The sequence below is a fragment of the Strix aluco genome, chromosome 4 (assembly GCF_031877795.1).
Source record: "Strix aluco isolate bStrAlu1 chromosome 4, bStrAlu1.hap1, whole genome shotgun sequence".
NCBI lineage: Eukaryota > Metazoa > Chordata > Aves > Strigiformes > Strigidae > Strix > Strix aluco.
In genome coordinates this window covers 80,340,093-80,361,439 of record NC_133934.1, presented here as the reverse complement: position 1 = coordinate 80,361,439, position 21,347 = coordinate 80,340,093, and the positions used below count along the sequence as shown (strand labels likewise).

Below are 21,347 nucleotides of genomic sequence, written 5' to 3'. Positions count from 1 at the left end.
AGAAATGGTCTTTGGGAGTTAACAGGCAAAATTCGAGCTTCAGTGCAGGCTTTCAACCTACATTTTACGGAAGAACATAAAATGACTACCATGATTTATATGGATGTGCAAAGTTGACATGTGAATTCTGTCCATTACTAAGTCTTGAGTGAGGCTAGATCCAATGATAAGCAAACAGATTTGAGGAGATAGTGGACTGGGGCAAATTGCTCTTAACTCTCTTTGGAAGGGTGCCATCCCTGCAAGATTTTAAATTCATATTTAATGTTGCACAAAATCACTTATAAGAAATCAAAGTAATGTATTTCAATTACCCATGAACCAGTTTTCTACATTCTTACCAGTTCTCTTTCATGGAAAAGCTTAATGTATTTCTCAAAATATTTCATTAAGTGACGTATCCAGTGATCCCTGGTCAGTTTTATACACTCAGTCTTGTAAATTGAAAGGGAGGTTTCAGAGGAGACTGAGATTTAAAATAAATGTTTGCGTTTACATGCTAATGTTTGAGTCTAAAAACTCACTTTCTGTTGAAATAGTCATGCTGCTAATATGTTTTGGGCATGTATTATATTTCAGAAGCATACAGTGTTTTGCCTTCTTGTCCAAAAAATGAATGCATAGCTGGAGGTGTATAAGATCTATTCCAGGTACTAGCCTTTTATAAGCAATATTTTACCCTCGTGCCTTGAACTATGACATTAGTATGTCCCCATCTTTCCTAGAAATGTTGTCTGAATCACATTTGCCTTTGTTTCAGCTGTATCTTATTTGTGAAATGTAGTCATTTTACATTTCAATAGCAACTCAGGTTGTTTTCCTCCTCTCTGGTTGGTTTTTTCAGCGGATTAATTTCTGCTGATCAATGCATCAATATATATTGCACATACTCTTGTTATCACTAGCAAATGCATGACCTTTGTACTATTCGGTTCCTTTGGATTTTTGTGGCTCAATCTTCAGGTCACACAGTACTTCTTGTAATACACCAATTTCCCAGTACCAACAATGTGTCATAATTTTGGGTTATTAGCAGATGCAATTAGTGCATACTTACTTTTTGTACCAAGGTCATGAAGTAAAATGTTGCATACAATTGATTCCAAAAGCATTAATGATCAACTCCATTTATTATCACCTAATTATATGACAATTCCTCTTTCAGCACAGCTGGTTATTGAGGCGGTTTGGTGGGTTTTTCTCCTTTTTTGATTAAGTGTTTATTCCCTTGAACATGTTTATGCTAATTTCCTATTTTGTGCCTTGTAGTTAATTTTTTTGATGTTCTATCTTACATTTAACTGAAACCACATGGATTACAACTTCTATTTAAGAAGAGGAAGGAAAAGAAAAGAGAATGATAGTACAATTCTAGCATAAGATGAAGGCCAGCACACCGCAATGCTACTCCCATTCCAAAAATGGCACATCGTGCCTTAGGACACAGCGAGGTGAAGGACTATCTGACAAGGCTCTAAATTAGCTCGTACCAAAACCAGTCCAGTCACAACAGCACAGACTTCCAGAGGAACTAAATAACAATATCAGCTTAAAAAGTTTGCTAACTAGGAGTGCTCTCTATGCATGTGTGGCTGGACAGCTGGTGTCAGATTGACCTCATTTTAAGGCTTGGGTGGCTTTATGCTTGGCTGTCATCAGCAATGTGAATTGACAACAAAAACGAGTCCATGGCTACTAAGCTATTACTAGCAGTCACAAAATCTTCCCAGGTTTAGCGGGTTGTGTTGGCAGTCTTTTGGTTTATTGTTACTGTGGTGAAGAAAAAGTACGTTACTACATGCTTTGGCAGAGGTGGGGGACAGAGAAACGAACCTTCCTATCTATTTCTTTTTCATAACTTCATGGACTGTTCTGGGAAGCGCCTGTCTAGGCTGCTGTCTTTGAGGTAGCTGTTGTCAGGACCTCGTAAGAGTCTCCATACCTAGATTGTAGGGGAGCTGTCAAGAGTGCTTTCATCCCTGCTTAGAGAGCCTCGATAATGGGCAGAGGAGTGAAAATACAGGGAAGTCTTTTGTTCCTTGGTCTCTAAATAGTTCATTAGAAAGCTCTGGGCAGCAGCAGGTTGTTCTGTAGAAGCCCAGAAAAGTAAGCGGGGAAGTGTATGACCCAAAATAAGACTTTCTCTTGATGGGAACTAGAGAGATGGCAAGTCACATCACCAGATTAAATCCTGCTACTAGCCAAGTGGTGGTTGTTGTGTGGTTTGGTTTTGTTTTAACCAACAGAAATGTGAAATCAATTGTGAATGGTTAGAGTAAAGCTGTGTTTTAATTACAGTATAGAAAAAGAGAAAAGTTTCTAGATAGCTAGATTTATTGTTGCAGTGTGTCAGGTTCCAGATTTTTTTTCAATATTTTGAGAGTCTCCTGCCAATGCTGTACTACATGAAGTTCATATTAGGCCATGGTATCAGTTCATTTGTATCAGTTTAATAAGATTTTCCATGACATCTGCATAAAAACATAATACCAAAAGAACTCAACTAGTAATGGGTTCTTACCTGCTGATGGGGTTTGCCATGTTTCACGACAACATTAATGTCTAAACCCAAAAGCAGGAAAAATGTGAAAAAACCACTGCCCTTATGCAAGAGAAGTATAAGGTAGAAAGTATGGAAGCCTGCAAAGTCTTAAGGTTTTTTTTCCCTATAGATGTTAACCCACAAAACAACAAAAATTACAGAAAAACAAGTACCTTATAACAGAGCCTAGCTTTTAGTTCAGTAGATGCTATAATATACATTTAAGTTATTGCAATTCATATTCTTCCTTTTTCCCATGTTAGGGTAATCTTGACATTTAATGAAAATCATGTTAATTTAAAAGATTAGATAATTTGGAGTAATAAGAAATCATAAGGTCTGTGGTTCAAATGTGCTTCTTTTGGGGTTCTGGGTTTTATTTTTTAAAATTTTATTTTAATTTTTATTTTATGATTTTATTTTATTTTCTAGGAATTGTCACTAAAGAGTTTTAAACAACTCCCCCAATCCTTTGCTTCACTGCTGTTCCTTGATGATGTTCAGCCAAATGGGAGTGGCCACAAAGATATGGAAAGTGGGCATGTCAATTTTTTTCAAAGTGTCAGGGGATTGTGGGTGCTGAGTATTTGCAGAAGGGCCTCTCACAGTCCCCCTTGCCTTTGGAGAGTCGGCTTGTAAAGACAGGAGAACTGGAGCCAGGCTCTCTGCAAAGGCACAGCTTGCTACAGAAATTCTAGACTAGAATTTTCTTTAACTGAGAGACTTGCATAGATTGGAATATGTTGTAAAATAACAATTCACTGCACATGTAGACTTTTTACCAAAATCTTGATCTGTGTTTTGAGGGGTTGGCTGTGTTCTGCAAGTACGGTCTGTCCCGATCCAATGTCAGGGGAGGTTTCGATATGATCCCAAGAGTGAGATTAAGACACAAACGAGGTCAAATGCTGTACACCAAACCAGGTTTTTATTATGAAATGAAGAAATTAACTCAACAGTCAGAATCCAATATAACTGTTAAGCAGGAATTCTTTATTAGCAGCGCTGGGGTTGCCCTGGGGATTCTCCACCATAAGGGCTCCACTGAACTAGCAAGGGACATCAGTTTCCATACACACAAAACATACATATTCGTTAGATTTCCTGGAAAGGGGGGTCTTACGATAATGAGTTCCCGGAATTCATTTACATAGTCCGAGCACGCGTAGTAAAAATAGAGTGAGGGTCTTTGGTGGTCGAGGGAAGAAGTAAGTGATCTTCTTCACGGTGTTTGCTAGTTGACCTTCTTTCCAGAGCCTGCGCTGTGAGGGAAGTCCAGGTGTCTTCTTCCTAAATCCACGAGATCATCCTCCCTAGATTGTATCTCTGTGTCCTTTTGTTCAAGTTCCCCTTTATCTTAGTTTGCCCCAGTGCTCATTGAAGGCTGCCATCAGTGAGTTATATAGGGAGCTTTTACTTTTGTCTAGACAGACAAAGAGGCCTGGGGAAGACAGTTGAGGAGTCACTGGGAAACAAACACAAGGAAAACTTTCATGCATCACAGTTTAGACTTAATCAGAAATTCATTGGTTTGAGCCCTTTCAATTATTAAAAAAAGTGAAGAGGGGTAGCGATAGGACAGAATAGAAGGAAAAGGCAGAAATAAAGCAAGGATGTGGAATAGGGCTGCAAGAATAGCCACCACCATGGATCCAGCGGCGTCCCGTTGGTCCTCAGTCTTCAGTTCTTCGGTGGTGGGTGCACACGGACCTGGCTTCGATGGTGGATGTACACTGAGCAAAATATTCTGCTGCCTTTTTAAGTTCATCATATCCACTGATCAGCATATCTGCCCACCTTTAGTTTTTTTTCCTCTGGTCCCACAGGTTTTGTTGCATCTGGCTTCAGGGCAGGAAGGTTTGCCTCTATCAGTTCATTAGCAATGCAGGCATGGGGTCTGGCCTACACAATAGGGCTACAAATGGCTACAGGATGGGGCCAGCTCAGTACACGTCTGAGGCTTGTCTAAAGAGTCTGGACAATGCAACCGCAAAGAAATGGGAGGGTGCATCCTTCAATACACTCCCGCTTCTCTGGGCGACATCCCCCCAGACCAATTCACAGGCCGCAGCAGCTGCTCTTGGAGGTTTGCACAGACACAGGCAAGCTCTGAGACAGTCATATGACATTGCAGTCTCTCACAGGGTCTTTCAGTGAAGCACCATAAACCTACTATTTAAGTGGAAGGAGCAGCAGATGCGTATCACAACTCAAATTAGTCTATTGCTTTAATTTGCTCCTTTTTTTCTTTGTTGGCTTGCATTTTTGTGAAACTAAGCCTGTAATTGCAAAATTCTACAACATGGGAATTCAGAGGTTCCACTTCTAACAAATATGAGCCATTTTATGATTTTTTTATTAATGCAGGATCCTGTTACATTGATTCAAGGCCCATTGACATTGTCTTACATAAAACAGCAGTTTGAAAAAAATACTAGCAAAATAAAGCATCAAGCACAGCGCCCTAGGGAACGTCAGATGTTACTTGTTGTGTCTCTGTAGCAGAACCTTCAGGGCTTGCCAACTGTTCCCTACCTCTGAGGTTTTATTTAAGCTGTTTTAGGGCATGTTTATTTCTAGCAAATCAGAACAATTAGCATAACAAAATGCCTGATTCTCCATACTGAAAGCTTTTGAAGTCAGTACAAGTTGACCCACTAGTTACCCCTGTCTGCTTGGTTGTGAAAACTAGTACATAAGGCCAATTTATGAGACATATGGGAAAGGCTTTCTTTTCTAAGTTGATTCATAAAGCTGATTTGTAAAGCTGATGGGCGTTTCAGCAAATATGAACAACTTAGAATTTTAGTTGCAGGATGAAGTTTTAACTGAAACGGTGGGAAGAAGCATGAATGTTTTAACAAGGATTCATTTGATTTCAGCAGTGGAAAGTCAGTCATTGGACAGCTATTGTATCAACAAAAGCAATATTTACTACATGACTTGTGGTTTTTATTGAATTTGTGCACTTTATTTTGACTTTCATCTCAAGTGAAAAGTAGACTGTGCTGGATTAGAAGAGCATGTTCAGTGTGTCCGCTTCTAGAGCAGGTAAGTGCTGCACAGAATCATAGAATAGTTTGGGTTGGAAGGGATCGTTAAAGGTCATCTAGTCCAACCCCTCCTTCAATGAGCAGGAACTCCTTCAACTAGATCAGGTCGCTAAGAGCCCTGTCCAACCTGACCGTGAATGTTTCCAGAGTTAGGGCATTTACCACCAATCCGGGCAACCTGTTCCAGTGTTTCACCACCTTCAGTGAAAAAAATTTCTTCCTTATATCTAGTCTAAATCTACCCTCTTTTAGTTTAAAACCATTACCTCTCATCCTATTGCAACAGGCCCTGCTAAGAAGTTTGTCCCCATCTTTCTTATAAGCCCCCCTTAAGTACTGGAAGGCCTCAATAAGGTCTCCCTGGAGCCTTCTCTTCTCCAGGCTGAACAACCCCAGCTCCCTCAGCCTATCCTCATAGCAGAGGTGTTCCATCCCTCTGATCATTTTTGTGGCCTCCTCTGGACCCGTTCCAACAGGTCCATGTCTCTCCTGTGCTGAGGACTCCAGAGCTGGACACAGCACTGCAGGTAGGGTCTCATGAGAGCAAAGTAGAGGGGGAGAATCACCTCCCTTGACCTGCTGGTCGTGCTTCTTTTGATGCAGCCCAGGATATGGTTGGCTTTCTGGGCTGCAAATGCATGTTGCATGTTAAACTTCTCATCAACCAACACCCCTAAGTCCTCCTCAGGGTTGCTCTCAATCCCTTCATCCCCCAGACTTTATTGGTACTGGGGGTTACCCATATGCAGGATTTTCTTTGACCTTCCTTTTCTAGCTGACATACCTGTAGAAGCCCTTTTTATTATTCTTTGCGTCCTCTGCCAAGTTCAGCTCCAGCCATGCCTTGGCTTTCCTGACCCCATCCCTACACAACCAGACAGTGTCCCTGTACTCTTCCCAGGATAGCTGTCCCTACTTCCACTGCCTGTGCATTTCCTTCTTGCCCTTTAGTTTGACCAGCAGGTCTCCACTTACCCATGCCAGTCTCTTGCCTTCACTTTCTTATTTCTTACCCCTGGGAATCAAGACCTCTTGCAGTCTTTGGAAAGCATCCTTAAAGATCTGCCAGCTCAGTTCTCCTCCCTTGTTCCTGAGGACAGTTTCCTGGGGGATTCTATTGACTAACTCCTTGAAGAGCTGGAATTTTGCTTTCCTAAGATTCAGGGGCCTGACTTTACCCTTTGCCTGACCCATATCCCTGAGGGCTGCAAACTCCACCAGTGCATGGTCACTGCAGCCCAGGCTGACTCCAGTCTTGACATCACTGATTAGCTCACTCGTGTTGGTGACCAGCAAGTCCAGTATCGCATCCCCTCTGGTAGGGCTGTCCATTACCTGGCTTAAGATTTTATCCTCAATGCACTCCAGAAGTCTTGCCTACAGCTTGCTGTGCTACTTTTCCAGCAGATGTTGAGGTGGTTGAAGTCCCAGCAGACTTCCCTCAGAGGATGGTCTGTCTGGCATACTGGTCCCTCTGTTCCCCTCAGAAGGGAGTCGCCTACAGCTATAACCCATCTTTTCTTCCTTATGGAGGTGGTTGTGATGGGGGGGTAGGCCTTTCTGACCTTGGCAACACCTCTGGTATAAATGGACCATCATCCCCTTCATTCATTGACTGGCCTTCCACATCCAGAGCCTCATACCTGTTGTACAGAGGCACCTGGGGAGACGAGGTGGGCGAGAAGGGGGTTTGCCTGCCAACCTGAGCATGGACTTGCCTCCATTCACTCCTTTCCTTTAAGCCTAGTGGGGGGAGGATACAAGATCTCCTTGATCTTGTTTTTTTTCTGGTGACTGTTCCAGTTTCTGTCTCAGGGAGGGCAGAGCTTGGTTCAACCAGTCTCTCTCAGATTCCCTGATGCTCCTTAACCTTTCCACTGCCTGCATGTGGAATACTGTACCAGTCTGGGGCTCCCTGGTTCAGAACCACTGTTGAGATTTAGTAGACAATGTAGAGGAAGGCCGCAGACCTGATTAAGGGTCTAGGGCTCATAACCTTACAGGGAGGCATTGAGGGAACTGGGCCTGTTCAGTCTGGCAAAGGGGGACTAAAGGCAGATTTAATCATAGCCTGCTGCAACTACTTGAAGGAAACTTAGAAAAGCAGTGGAGTCAAACTCTTCTCTGTAGTGACAAATGGTAAAAGAAGGGGCAACAGCTACCAGCTGAAGCTTGAAAGGTTCAGAGTGGACATTAAGAAAAATTTCTAGTGCAGCACCAGAACAAGTGTTACCCAAGAATGTTGTAGCCTCCCTTGCTTGGAGGTTTTGAAAATTCTGCTAGATAAACCTGCAGCTGATCTGATCTAGTGACGATGATTCATGGAATAATTTAGTTTGGAGGGGACCTCCGGGATTCATCTTAATGCAAACTCTTGCTCAAAACAGGTCCAACAAGGCCAGCCTGCTGATGGTCTTATTAAATTTTGAATGTGTCCAAGGATGGGGAATCCAACCTCTCTCTCTGCAATGTGTGCCATTATTTCACCATCCTGACAGTGGTTTTTTTTTCTGTATATATAAACAGAATTTCCCATGTTCCAACTTGTCTGTTGCCTCTTCTACTGTCATTATGCATTTCTGAGAGAATTCTGACTTCTCTATGCCTTCCCTTTATACCTTAGAGAGTTGTTGACAGCAATAAAATATCCCCTTAGTGTTGTTTTCTTAAGGCTGAACTAACCTAGTTCTCTTAGCTGTTCTCCTCTTACGTCTTTCAGCATAATAGCATTGATAGCCTTCCACTGAACATGCTCCAGGATGTCAGTGTCCGTCCTGTACTGGGGAGCCCCGAATGGGGCATGGTACTCTAAATTCAGTCACATAAGCACAGAATAGAGGGTAAAAATTTCCTCCCTCTACCTGATGGCTACAGGCTTGATAATATGGCCCAGGATACAGTTGGCCTTGGTTGCCACAAGGGCACGTGCTGATTTGAGCACAACAATTTGCATTGGATTGTGGTAATCTCAATTTCCTGGGAGAAGTAGCTTGAATAAAGCCTTTCTAAAACTTGGCCATCTCTGTCCTAGGCTGTAGAGAGGCATTGTCTGAGACTAAATTTCAGAGGTACTCTTACTGCTACACCTGAGGTGACACTGTTAGGCCTTCAGAGATGAATGCTGTACCCTGAACTCTCAGGTAGCACAACTGTTGTTTCTGTTGTGTTTGTTTTTTGGGTTTTTTTTAGCAAGTGCTACTACTGTGCAATTCCTTGCGCTTGTGAATGCCAGAGAACCTGAAAGCTGTGGAAGAAATTACTTCCTTCTGGAACAAGCATGTCCAATACTGCATTTTTCAAATCTGATGTAGAAAATTGTATCACTCGATGTGAATAGGATGAAGTTCATTGAGGCTTTTATAGGCCAACTGATTAAAAGTTATACTGCTCTGTAGAGAAACAGCATCTCTGTGGCTTGATGATAGTACATCCACGTATGCAATAATCTTCTCTTATTTTGTTAAGATGCTTCTGTATCACAAAGTTAACAGCAGAAGGCATATTAAGTGATTTAGCTCATCTTCTGCGAGATGAGCAATGTTCACTGCTGTGCTGTTGTTCTGAGCTTCATCCAGGTTAGGGTTTGAATGAATAGCAGACCTCAGTAAGTTTGCAGATGACACCAAGTTGGGTGGGAGTGTTGATCTGCTCGAGGGTAGGGAGGCTCTGCAGAGAGATCTGGACAGGCTGGAGTGATGGGCTGAGGCCAACTGTAGGAGTTTCAATAAGGTCAAATGCCAAGTTCTGCACTTGGGCCACAACAACCCCCAGCAGGGCTACAGGCTTGGGGAGGAGTGGCTGGGGAGCTGCCAGAGAGGGACCTGGGGGTGTTGATTGACAGCCGGCTGAACATGAGCCAGCAGCGTGCCCAGGTGGCCAAGAAGGCCAATGGTATCCTGGCTTGTATCAGCAATAGCGTGGCCAGCAGGGACAGGGAAGGGATCTTACCCCTGTATTTGGCACTGGTGAGGCCGCACCTCGATTACCGTGTTCAGTTTTGGGCCCCTCACTACAAAAAGGACATTGAATTACTCAAGCGTGTCCAAAGAAGGGCAATGAAGCTGGTGAAGGGTCTGGAGCACAGGTCTGATGGGGAGCTGCTGAGGGAACTGGGGGGGTTTAGTCTGGAGAAGAGGAGGCTGAGGGGAGACCTCATCGCCCTCTAGAACTCCCTGAAAGGAGGGTGCAGAGAGGGGGGATGAGTCTCTTTAATGAAGTAACAAGCAATAGGACAAGAGGGAATGGCCTCAAGTTGTGCCAGGGAAGCTTTAGACTGGATATTAGGAAGCATTTCTTTCCAGAAGGGGTTGTTGGGCGTTGGAATGGGCTGCCCAGGGCAGTGGTGGAGTCCCCATCCCTGGAGGTGTTTAAGAGTTGGGTTGACCCAGCGCTGAGGGATATGGTGGAGTTGAGAACCGTCAGTGTTAGGTTAATGGTTGGACTAGATGATCTTCAAGGTCTTTTCCAACCGAGATGACTCTGTGATGTTCAGGAGATCATGGTCTGGATACTTTAAAGCTACTTGAGTCTTAGATATCTGTACTTCTATTAAAATCTGGCATGAAGAAAATGACTCTTGTCTACTAACTTTGTGTTCTGATGCAGTGCAGTTTATTTAACCTAGCCCATCTACTCAGGAAGAAATGCAAAAGTGGAAAAAAGCCAAAGCTATAATGATTTTAATTATTTGAACCAGGACACCTTTCGATGTACCAGTCCTTGACTTGAAAAACTTTAGCTGCTCTATGACCACGTGAGATACCTGTGTAAGGAAATAAGGGGTATCACCTTACTCCACAAATGAACTGTCTGTACCACAGAAGGGAAAATAATCTTCAAGAAAGAAGTTACAGCTTGACTGACTGTATGGTGAGATGGGTATGGGTATAACCTTAATTACAGTCTTTTACCAGCACAAGATCTTGGCACAGCTGGGTTGTATGGCTGTGATTGCTGCTCATGGGACAGACTGACTCTGTTTCCCTTTTGTTGGCTCTTGTAAAATTATCATAGACACCCTCCTTCAGTCTTCTGTGTGTGTTTGCTTTTGGGAATCGGAGTATGACAGGGTTCACTTTTGGCAGGGACATTCTGTCAGATCAAAAGGGTGCAGCTGGGAAGATAAAGGTCAAAGGAAATGATCAAATATGTAAATTTAGTTAGGGCAGTTTGAGTGCTAGCTGATTGTGAGGGAGAGAAGGTCATCAGTATTGCTTGACTCTTGCCTTAGTTGGGGTCGTATCAGTTTGTCTGATTCAAAAGCATTTGCAGGACAGGGAATTAAACTGTGTGGGGCAGGAACAGAAATAGAAAGAATATTTTAAAAGCAGAGAGAGCAGCAAAGGTCAGCTTGACTCTGCACCTATATTTGGCAGCTGGGTGCAGAGCTCGGTCTCTCAGACATCTGAAGAACTCATTTGTTTGCGGAGTTACCTGAGCTTTTGATTGACAGTGTTACCTGATGCGTTCCTTTGCTGTTCCGTGTTCACTTTTAATGCACAGCATGCTATTTTTACACTTTTCAACACAGATGCAATGTTCTGTGGTTTTATAATAAGAGGCTAATGGAAGCTTTAAATAATAATAAAAAAAAATCATCTGCTTAACAGGACAAAAAAGGCATATATGGTATTTCTAACTTGTCTTCAGTTGAGAATTCACTATGAAAATTTCGAAAGTCTGAAATGTATTTGGTCAATCATAGACGGTAAAGATTTTTATCAGTGTTTATATGTTTCTTTTAAAGGTCAGGAAATGTCATAAGAAAAGATTGAAACCACTTCATGTAAATCGTTCCTGGAACATACCCAAGTGGCTTTTATCTCCTAGCTTTGATTATTTTTTATTTTTTATTTTTTTTAAGATCTGTAGGCAGCAAAGCCACTTTTTCTCCACTTAAGAACAACAGGAAAGGGGGGAGAGGGAGAAATGAGGGGAGTAAAAAGGATTTGGTGACACACATCAGTTTAATTTTAGGCGGAATGCATATACCTTCATGCTAAAGGGAGTCTGTTTGATTAGAGACTACGAGATCACACCAACCAGTTGACTAGTTTGAAGATGTTATCAGGGATGACCAAAGTATGTTTTGGTGCATCTGAGATTCATTGTAATATTGTGTAATTGAAAACAAAAGGCTGGGTGGTGTTTGAAACATTCACACTTGGAATAAAATTGGTGAGGCTGACACAATCATATGTGAGTTAGAGAGGAGGGGAAAAATAGAGCAGCAACAGATTAATTTATCAAGTGAAGTTAGTGGATTCCCCCCTGGCCCCTTTTCTTCTCTCTGATTCAAAGTTAATAGAAAATATTGTTTGTGTTTGGGCTTTTTCTTATGAACTGGTATTCATTTATTTATGTTTAATATCAGAGCCTTCTAAATAGCAAAATTTGAGAGATGACAAGGCAACTTCCATGTGAGGGAACTCATTGTGCAGAGTGCCTCCGTCAGTGACCTGGTGCTATCAGGACAGCCAGCCCCTGTCTGCACCAGTTAACATGCTGGCCCATGGTCATAGATCTGATCACGTCCCCCCCAGTCTGGACAAGGGCCAGACTGCTCCCTCAGGTCTTAATCCCCTCAGCACCTAAGCTCTCTCTTCTCTGGCTCTGTGTGCTGCAGTGTGCCTGTCCCTACCCTTTACCACGGCCTCTTTTGCTGGGTGCTAGGGTTGCCTTTTCGTCCTTCAGGTCATGAAGTCTGAGCAATTCAAACTCACGTTTTCCCTTGATTCCAGCTGTGGAGGCTACATAGGCGACAATTTAGGGCATGTGCTAATCATGAGTAAACAGAAGAAGATTTTCATTAAGGTTTTCAGTATCTTGGCTAGTACCAGAAGAATATGTACAGGTTAAGGCAAAATTAATAAATCCCATGTACATTTTTTTGTTGGAATGAGTCCTTACCTGGATGGCCCTTTTGGTATTTAATGTTCATGCATTTATCTATTTCTTGACTCTCCCAGGCATATTGCTTGTCTTAGGCCGCCTGTTTCCAGAGTGTCTGATCAGCATCCAGCTAGCAGAGGCAACACTTAGTTGGGCAGTTCTGCCATGGTATCAGTGTCCTTTCAGGAACACTCTGAATGAAAATATTTTAAAAACTGATCATCTTTCTCTGAAACTAAACTGAGAATAAATTCTACAGGTCTTCAACTTCTCTTTCCACAGAAGAAAGTCTGAATTAAAATGACTGTATAGGTATTTGGGGTGTGGTAGGCGAATTACCTTGGAGCCTTGATTTTGAGATTTCAGAGCTTCTATTCTGAAGAAAAAATGATCCCTTACCTTGCAGCCAAACTGGAGCATTCAGCAACACCTGGGAATCTCAAGTGTAGAAAGCAAACTACAAATTGTCTTCTAGGCTATGGTTTTGTTGCTAGACCTAAGACACTGGAGAAGAAGACATGGAGGGAAGGATATGGGTTTATTGTTACCGTCGTTAAGGTCAATGGATCTTGTAATGTATGAGGGAATATCTATGCTAGTTACAAAACCAGACTTTAGAATAGTATGGGGCCCAGAAAACTCCTCTCATCTTGAAAGCATATGCAGATAGAACAAAATGGTTCTTCACATAGTTGCCTGTTTTTTTCCTTAAAAGAGAAAGAGAGTGAAAGAGGAGCAGATGAGGTTTCCTCCTCATCTATCCCCATACCAATACTTCTGACTGTCCATGCTGGTACTTCTTCTGATAAAGAGTAATTTAGAGTTTGTAAGAGGCCTTCAGTGCCCACCTTTGGAGAGCTGGTGTGTAGTTGCAACTTCATTTAATAAGTAAAAACAAAGCATCACAAAGTGGTGTGTGATCACCCGGTATTCACAGAAAGTGCTATAACTCTCATATTTACAAATATGCAACTGTTTTCTGCTCTCTAGTTGGAAATTTTTTTTTTCCAAGAGATTGCTTCTATTTATAACCCCCAGAAGAATACTGTAGCAGTCAGCTGCTTGCTTCTCTTACCATTTGCAGTGATATGGTATACAAATTATAACTTTGTAATTGTGATTCCTGCTTTGAGTACTCTGAAAAATTGTAGCCTAATTAAATAATTGTGGCGGTTGTTTATTTTTTTTTAAATACATATTTGCAGCAGAGAGTTACAAGGAAACCCAGATGGTAAAGATAAAGGAAGAACCAATGGAAGTTGACATTCATGATTCGCAGTCTTCAGTGTCACCCAGCCAACCCAGCCAAAATGTTGGCTACAACACTTTATTAGGGCGAGACATTAGTGAACACATACAGAAGGCACCAGAAGGTCGTGTGCTCCCAGAAAGAAATCTATTCAGCCAAGATATATCAGTGAAGATGGCATCTGAGCTGCTCTTCCAGTTATCAGGTAAAAGCAGTGGAAATAGTAAATGGTTGAATTTAAAGAACAAAAAGAGATTGTGTGTAACCATTAAGGTACTGTGAAAGTGTGAGATTGCTAAGGCTGGAAAATAATAGGAGTCAGAGCCCTTCTACCCTCACATTTGGAATGCAGAAGCCTTGCCAAATGTCCCCCATAGTTAGCATATGCTTTATAGCACTGTGACAGTCAGGTCAGGTTCACAATATTTGAACTGAATTGGAAAAGCCGGAGTTCAGCTCCTGTATTTTTGAAAGCTAATTGAATAATTTGTGACAACAGGTTGATCCAGGCCTTGGAGTATAGGGGAACCTATAGATGGCAGTTACTGGTATAAGTGTCCAGTGGCTGCACCATACAGTGCTCCTGGGGCTGCGCTGTCTGTTTCTCTTGACAAAGAAGGTGAACCTTAGCTGTTACATAGAGACAGTGATATCAGCACTGTGTTTAGTGAATGCTTGTATTGCACACTTTGTATGGAGCACTAACGCTGAAATATGAAGCTGAAAAAATTTGTTGGGTGTTAGTTTAAATAAAGTCATGCCCATTCTCTAATCATGCTGTAACCATTTACCCTAAATTACCCTGGATTATGCTGTTATCATAAAACATTAAAATACTTCTGCTGAATAAAACCTGATAGGGAAAATATGATATATGCTAATCACAAAAAACCCATATATGTTCCTCTGCAGAAAAGGTGAGCAAAGAGCACAACCACAATAAAGATAACGCCATCAGAACTACAGCCAGGTAAGTACAGTCCACTGTTATCTGCAAAGCTGTAGTGTAAATGGCATTGCTTCATTTTGCCTTGTGAACTCAGATGTGTCTGTCTCCTGCAAATGTGACCTGATATTACAAGTGTAAGATACTTTCATGAGTAATGTAACCTATATCTGAAAAATTACACCTGCAGATCTGATTGCTTAGAGTTCATGAGACAAAAGGCCTTTGGGCCAAAATGACTGTTCTCCTTTGATCAAATATTCACACATCATTTTAAGAATTATTTTTTCTATTTTTTCCTACAAAAACTGAAACTTAAAAGAAACTGCATAGTACATGCAGTGCTTGAGGGAGAAACAGGCTGACAACTGGATTTCAAGACATGGACCAATGTAAGAAGAGGTGATTTTGATTCAGTCTTCTATCAAACTTGTGTTTCTTTAGTAAAATTTCTGATCAGTATTTCTATCTTCTCAATGCCTTCTAGAGATGAATTTTTAAAAGTCAGACTGTAAGACAATGCTAATGAAACATTTGTTAAAGATTACAGCCACATTAATACAATAAATGAAATTACCCAGGAATTAAAAACGTGATCCAATTACAGCACATGCTGTTAAAGAAATACGCCCTTTACAGTATTGTGGCTGGGAGCAAGCCCACAAAAGTTGTTTACATATACATGAGCAGCTAAGTGAGGTGTCCCTCTGGGAAAATTCAAAGCTCTTACGTAATAAGTGGTACCTAGAATTGGTAAAAACTTAGGAGCCCGTGGTGAGGAGAAGTCAGGGTTTGGCAAGGGTACGTTTATTTCCTGCCTGAAAGTTCCCTAATCAGTGTGGATGGGTTGGAGACTGAGCACACTGAAGTGATGAAAAGTTCCCTCAAAGATGACAGTAAGACCTTCTGTGCCTCTGCAGCCCCTTCTACAGAAGTTCCCAGCATGTTCAGTGCCTGCTAACTAAGATGACTTTGTCCAGACAGAAATTGAAAAGCATTTCAGTTGCAGAAGAAAAGATCTCCAAAATATGTTGTTCTTAAATTCCTAGGCCTATCCCATTCATTCATAGTAACTGTAATAAATAAATAATTTGTTTTTAATAAACTGATCAGCTCAGTAAATGTACATTAGGGACTTTTTGATGTTACAAGTTGAAAGATAATTAAATTGAGCTTTTAACTTCTAGCTACTGTGAATGCTTCCCCTATTTGCTAGTTGGGGAATTTGTGCAATGTGCAGCCTGCATAGCCTTCCCGTGACTACTTAAAAAGCATAAGCCTGAAAGATGCATATGGAGATAAATGTGCATATTGTCCAACTACTCATTAACCATCCAGTGTGCATTGCAGGGGGGTGACAAATAGTTGAAAATAGATTTCAGTGTCTTGTGATGTTACCGGCAGGAGTGGTGTGAGAATCCAGAGCTACTTTTGAATCTATCAAAGATAATTCAAACTGGAAAGGTTGAGGACAGTTCAAAGAGAACTTGCCCTTCTTTTGGCTGCCAGCTTCGAAGAGGGTAGCATAGTTAGCTGTTGTCAAACTTGCACTGAGTTTTACTGAGAAGTCCTGATAATGGCTGCTACCTATCAGGGCATGAAATGCTGAGTGCCTGATTGAATTCTTCCGGCTGCTTTTCTTATCTCACCTATCTATCAACAGAAGAAGACATGAATAAGAAGAGCTTCTTAAGGGCAAGTGAGTCGGTCTACTAAACCCCACGAGTTCAAACAGATTGACTTGAAAGACCTTGCCAAAAAAAACCCACCCAAAACCAAACAAACAGCTGGAAGTCTTTACTGGTAATGGTATGACGCCTTCTCAAAAATAGAACGTGATGGAGCAGCCAGTGGAAGATAGAGGCACTCAGACTGCATTAAGAAAACGTGTGGTGTTGCAGTTTGGCTCACCAACCTACATCTGGAGTAATGACAGAAAGGCATTTGAATGACAATTGTTATGTGAAGTTTGCTGTCAGCTGCAGAGAGCCAAAGTGAGGTCAGTGTTGTCCACCTGTGAGTAACTGGGGAGCAGAGAGATTAAGCCGTGTCATTGGCGAGAGTCAGAGTCTTGCAAAGCCCAGCAAAAGGGCAAGAGCTTTTTGCTGTCTTATTCCATATTAACTTTTCTAACTGTTGCCTATCTGTTGCTATTCCTCCTGTGAGTATTCCTGGACTTTACGATCATACACTTCCATATGACTTTGCTTAAGCAGCCGAAACTGGCAAGGATTCCTCACAGCTCACTGGCTGAGTGAGATGGTAGATCCTGCCATCTGTGATATGAAGACAGAAAGTGGAGAAGCAAATGATCTGGAAGTGAGTACGCCAGCGTAAGATGCCAAGATAAGTTTCTTTCATCTAGAGAACTGTGTAGCCATAAAACTGGAAAAGTGCAGCCAGAGAAAAAAATCGTAAAGCTTAATTTTCATCAGAAGGGACTTTGCACAGTGATTGAGAATAATTTACATGGTTTCGTACTATGAAGCAGGAGCTCCTCCCTCCATACTTTGCACTGGGAATTGGAGGACATGTCTGCTGAAATAAAAAGAATAATGGGGCCAATACTGAAGCGACTCAGCTGCCATTCTAGAGGAAGGCAGAAAAGAGGTATCCAAGAATGGTTCTGTAATTCATTGGAGGCCCATGGCGGAGAGGGAAATCCTTGGGACACAACATGATGCAGTCTTCAACAGCAACCTGCTTATGATACATGGCCTAGCCTGAAATAGATAAACTTTACGTCATCCATTTTGCTTAGAACCGGCAATAAGCAGTGTCCCAGTGACTGAATCTAAGGAAGGCCAACATGAAGACCTGAGTGGATTACAAGATTTTGAAGAGTTACGACAGTAATAAAACTTTTTTTATTAATGTTTTTCTTTCAAATCATTATTAAACCAGTGAGAAAAATGTTGCAATAAATGATGCCATATTTTTATACAGCGTCAGTCTGTTTTGTATTATGTCACCCCTGAGTGGGAGTACGAGTCTTGGAAAAAGTTCAGTTTTGCACATGTTGGCTGGAGCTGTTTTGCTTTATCCTGATCACTCGTTTTCTTGAGTATTATGCATTGTTCAGCTATCTGCGTACACTAAATTGTTCAGGTTTAGGGCAGCTTCATGCCTTACCCTTCAGCACAACCTAATGTTGACAGTGTTTATGGTCATGTTTAAACTTCTGTAGAAGTACCAAAATGTCCCATTAACTGTCACAAGTGCAACAGCACAAAATGAATAATGGCCAAAAAACTTGACGAGAAAGTAAATAATGTGATTGCCTAAAGTGTTACATGGTCAAGTTAACCAATTATCAACAAGTTCTGCAAAGGCAGAAGAGATCTGACTAAGAATACAAGTGTCTCAGTGGAGGACACCTTGTTCACTCTCTGCAGAAAGACTGTATAAGGGAAAAGTTGTGCAAGTACAATTGTTTGGATTGACACTGTGGGAATCTGGTCTGGTAGGGTCAACTTGGTTGGTGCTGCTAGCACAGTTTCTGGGTCTGGACTACCCGCTGTGCAATACTTCGTAATACCTCATACTATGATCTTTATCCTGAAAAGGTTTTTGGCTTTTATTACTGAATAAGAACAGGCTGGAGAAATGAGCTGCCCTCCTGTTCTGCACCTTTAAGACACCTGCTATATACCAGCCTGTTGAGGATTCTCAATATAAGAGTGATCAGACTTAATGTAGTTTTCATTTTGCTTAGAAGAAATTAATAGTTTGCATACAGATGGAATACACTGCCTTAGAAAACAGTTTTCCAAGAAAGACTGTCCTTTTTCATTTTGAATTTTCTGATGTACCTCTTACTGATGTCTGTCTGTACTGTAGACAAGGAATTTTTGTTTCTGTTATGATCTTCAATTGAGTAGAAAACGAAATACTTTGACAGAAATGCCAATTAACTGTTGAAATTGACTTTTTACTGCCTGTTAATTAAAACCAAAGCATGCTATGCTTTTTGGAGTCGAGTAGCTGGTAATTTTTGCACTTAATACTCTTTGAGAAGTAACCATTCAGTTAGCTTATATGAATTGTTTCCTGTTTTAAAAATCAAATTCATGGAGTTCATTTCATTATGTAATGCCGTGTCAAAAGAAAACTATCCAGCATCTTAACCTAGGATTTGAAAATTTTTGTTTTAAAATTAATTAGTGTATACCTCAGATTATTGAATAATAATATTTTCCACCTTCCCTGATTGCCCTCTCCAGATACGACAGTAGAATACAAAATTTTGGACAGTAGAATACAAATTTTTAAAGCATTAATTTTAATGATCCATACTGTGTTGTGATATAGCAAATCTGAGCTGTTGAAATGTAGTTAAAAGCCTTTTGGGAGGACTTCAGCTTTCACTGAGATACAATTTTACCAAGCATGCCTCTTCTCCACACCTTGCCTCGTGGTCTGCATATCTTCAACATGAATTCTGTAAATGAAACAGGGCTTTTAACAAGATGGTATTTGTTACATTATTAAGATGTTAGGGTCAAGAATCATATTTACTTTTTTTTGTTAACTGCTATTTTGTTTACAAAAAGACATCTTATATTTTTCCTATAGCCCTTTCTTTTCTGAAGACACATTTAGACAATCACCATTCACTTCCAACTCAAAAGATCTCCTGCCTAATGAAACTACTCTTCATGGAAGGACATCTGCACCAGGTCAGATACCTTTTTCTTTCATTACTTGCAGTTATTGTATCTTTTTAAAATTTTCATACTGTAAATGCCACCACCTGACCAATGCTCTTAAAATGTAGTTGCTTTGTCAAAAGGCAGATATCTCTCCATTCACGGTAAGTGCTTATTATTAAGAAGGAAAAGAAAAATGTTAAAATATTGCTGAGCATTTGTATTAATAGTCTTTAAACGACTATTTCTGTGAATTGTACTAGAGTCTGCAACAGACTAAACTCAGCAATATTAAGAGAAGTGGGCTTTTTGTGTGTGTGTGTCTCCCATATGTAAAGAAACTTTACTGACGTCGGATTACTGTCGGCTCTTCTCCTGTTACCGGCCATTCCCATCTTTATCTCTGAGGGCAGATGAAATGTTTGCAGTACATGTATCAGAGTGGCTGAGCTTGGCAATACAATTTTCCTGCCTTTAACAGTAATTTAGAAACCTTTTTGGAAGGATGTGGAGTTCTTAAAACGTACTGAAAGGCCTCAGTATCTGTGGCTACATTCCCACTGATCTGAACTAGTTGACAGGCGTTTTTATGTCCCAGTGTAGCTTGAGTTATATTCTGCATTAAAATGGAAAATATAGGCATGTAACAATACTATTCAAGGTGGCACTGAACACATGCAAAAACTTGATACGTGCCTTTACTGTCCTGTTGCAAAATAACTCATTTGCTAGTTCACTGCTATCAGTTCTTAAATTAATAGCTTTTGGGTTCTAAAGGTCAGTAATTACACAGCCAGCTGTAGGAGGGGTTATTCACCTTTTCTTAGCAATCAATAAAGTTTTGGGCACGTTACTGCTAATTTTCAGCTATAGACTGTCATTTAATTTACAACTTAACAGACCCTTCATTTTTTTTAGTGCTTGAATAGTCATTTGACAGCTTGTGAAGTGGCAGATGAGGTTAAGAGCTAGATGTTGTCTAAGGGTAAATATGCATAGCAGGAAGAAAAAGAAAATTTGTAGCATAAGGACAAGGGTCTTCAGGCTAGCCTCAGCTGCAATTTTGTGAGGAAGTTGTGGATTTTGTAATTCGGGCTGAGGAGAACCAGATCAGGTGTGGTGCTTTTAAGTATTAAAATGTAAACCAGGTTAGCACTTCAATCCTGGCTTTTGACCTTGGCGTAACATGGAATATTCATATACCCAGATGAAAGACAAGAACTCTTAGAGTCCTCAGGCAGTGCTTGATACCTCAGAGGACGTGGCCTCTAGCAGCAATACTCTTACATCATACCAAGATGAATGTGTAAGAATTTTAATTCTCTGTAAGACTTCATTTTAAGTGAGGCCACTCAAACTGCGGATGGGTTTCGGTGACATGTTTAATCTTCTGGTTAAAAGATGTGAAGTATCTGGTTAGGACATCCTGGAGTGTTAGAATGGCTTCTGAGGAACTGGGGTTTGTATGTTTATGCTGCCCCATATTCTGGCTTATGGAATATAAGTATTACCCTGATAGGTCTGTGTATTATAATACATATTGCTCTGTGATTATAAGACTCTGATATGTAATAGCAGCATGTATACTGAAAATAAAAAATGCCAGTTTCTGCTTCATTTTTATTTTTGGAACAACCCTATCATTCCAAATATGTTGATTTTTCTCAGCTTCATAATAAATTCTTGGACCTGAAGTGCAACTTCACAGTAGCACCAGGAATGTGATTTAAATTTTTAATCAATTACAAATGTGATATTCATGTAAAAGAACAGCAGAATACCCACAGGTAGATTTCCTACTAGTTTTAGCCTTGCAGGAAGAAATAGTCTATGTGATGCTGCAGATACCTCAGAAGAAACTTTATCCTTGCAGAGAGTAGCATAAAGGAACAGTAACAAACCGTTGTAAAGGCCAACAGGATGTAACAAAATGCTGTGTAAATGTGTGTGTGATGTTCAATGGATAAATGGTACGTATGCCTTCACTTGAGATTTGTTTTACTTCATCCCTGAATCA

The 21,347-nt window shown here is 40.9% G+C and overlaps 1 protein-coding gene across 6 annotated transcripts in view; it reads left to right on the top strand.

The window, feature by feature from the left end:
- The window catches only part of ZNF827 (zinc finger protein 827), a 111,882-nt gene that overhangs the window by 58,204 nt on the left and 32,331 nt on the right, over positions 1-21,347 (top strand). For all 6 annotated transcript variants that reach the window (XR_012623208.1, XM_074823759.1, XM_074823760.1 and 3 more), the window contains 3 exons: positions 13,692-13,940; positions 14,648-14,705; positions 19,257-19,360. Coding sequence is in view for 5 of the 6 variants with exons in the window: in XM_074823759.1 (XP_074679860.1) it covers positions 13,692-13,940; positions 14,648-14,705; positions 19,257-19,360 (411 nt within the window). In the remaining variant the exon portion in view is untranslated. The remainder of the gene's footprint in view (positions 1-13,691; positions 13,941-14,647; positions 14,706-19,256; positions 19,361-21,347) is intronic.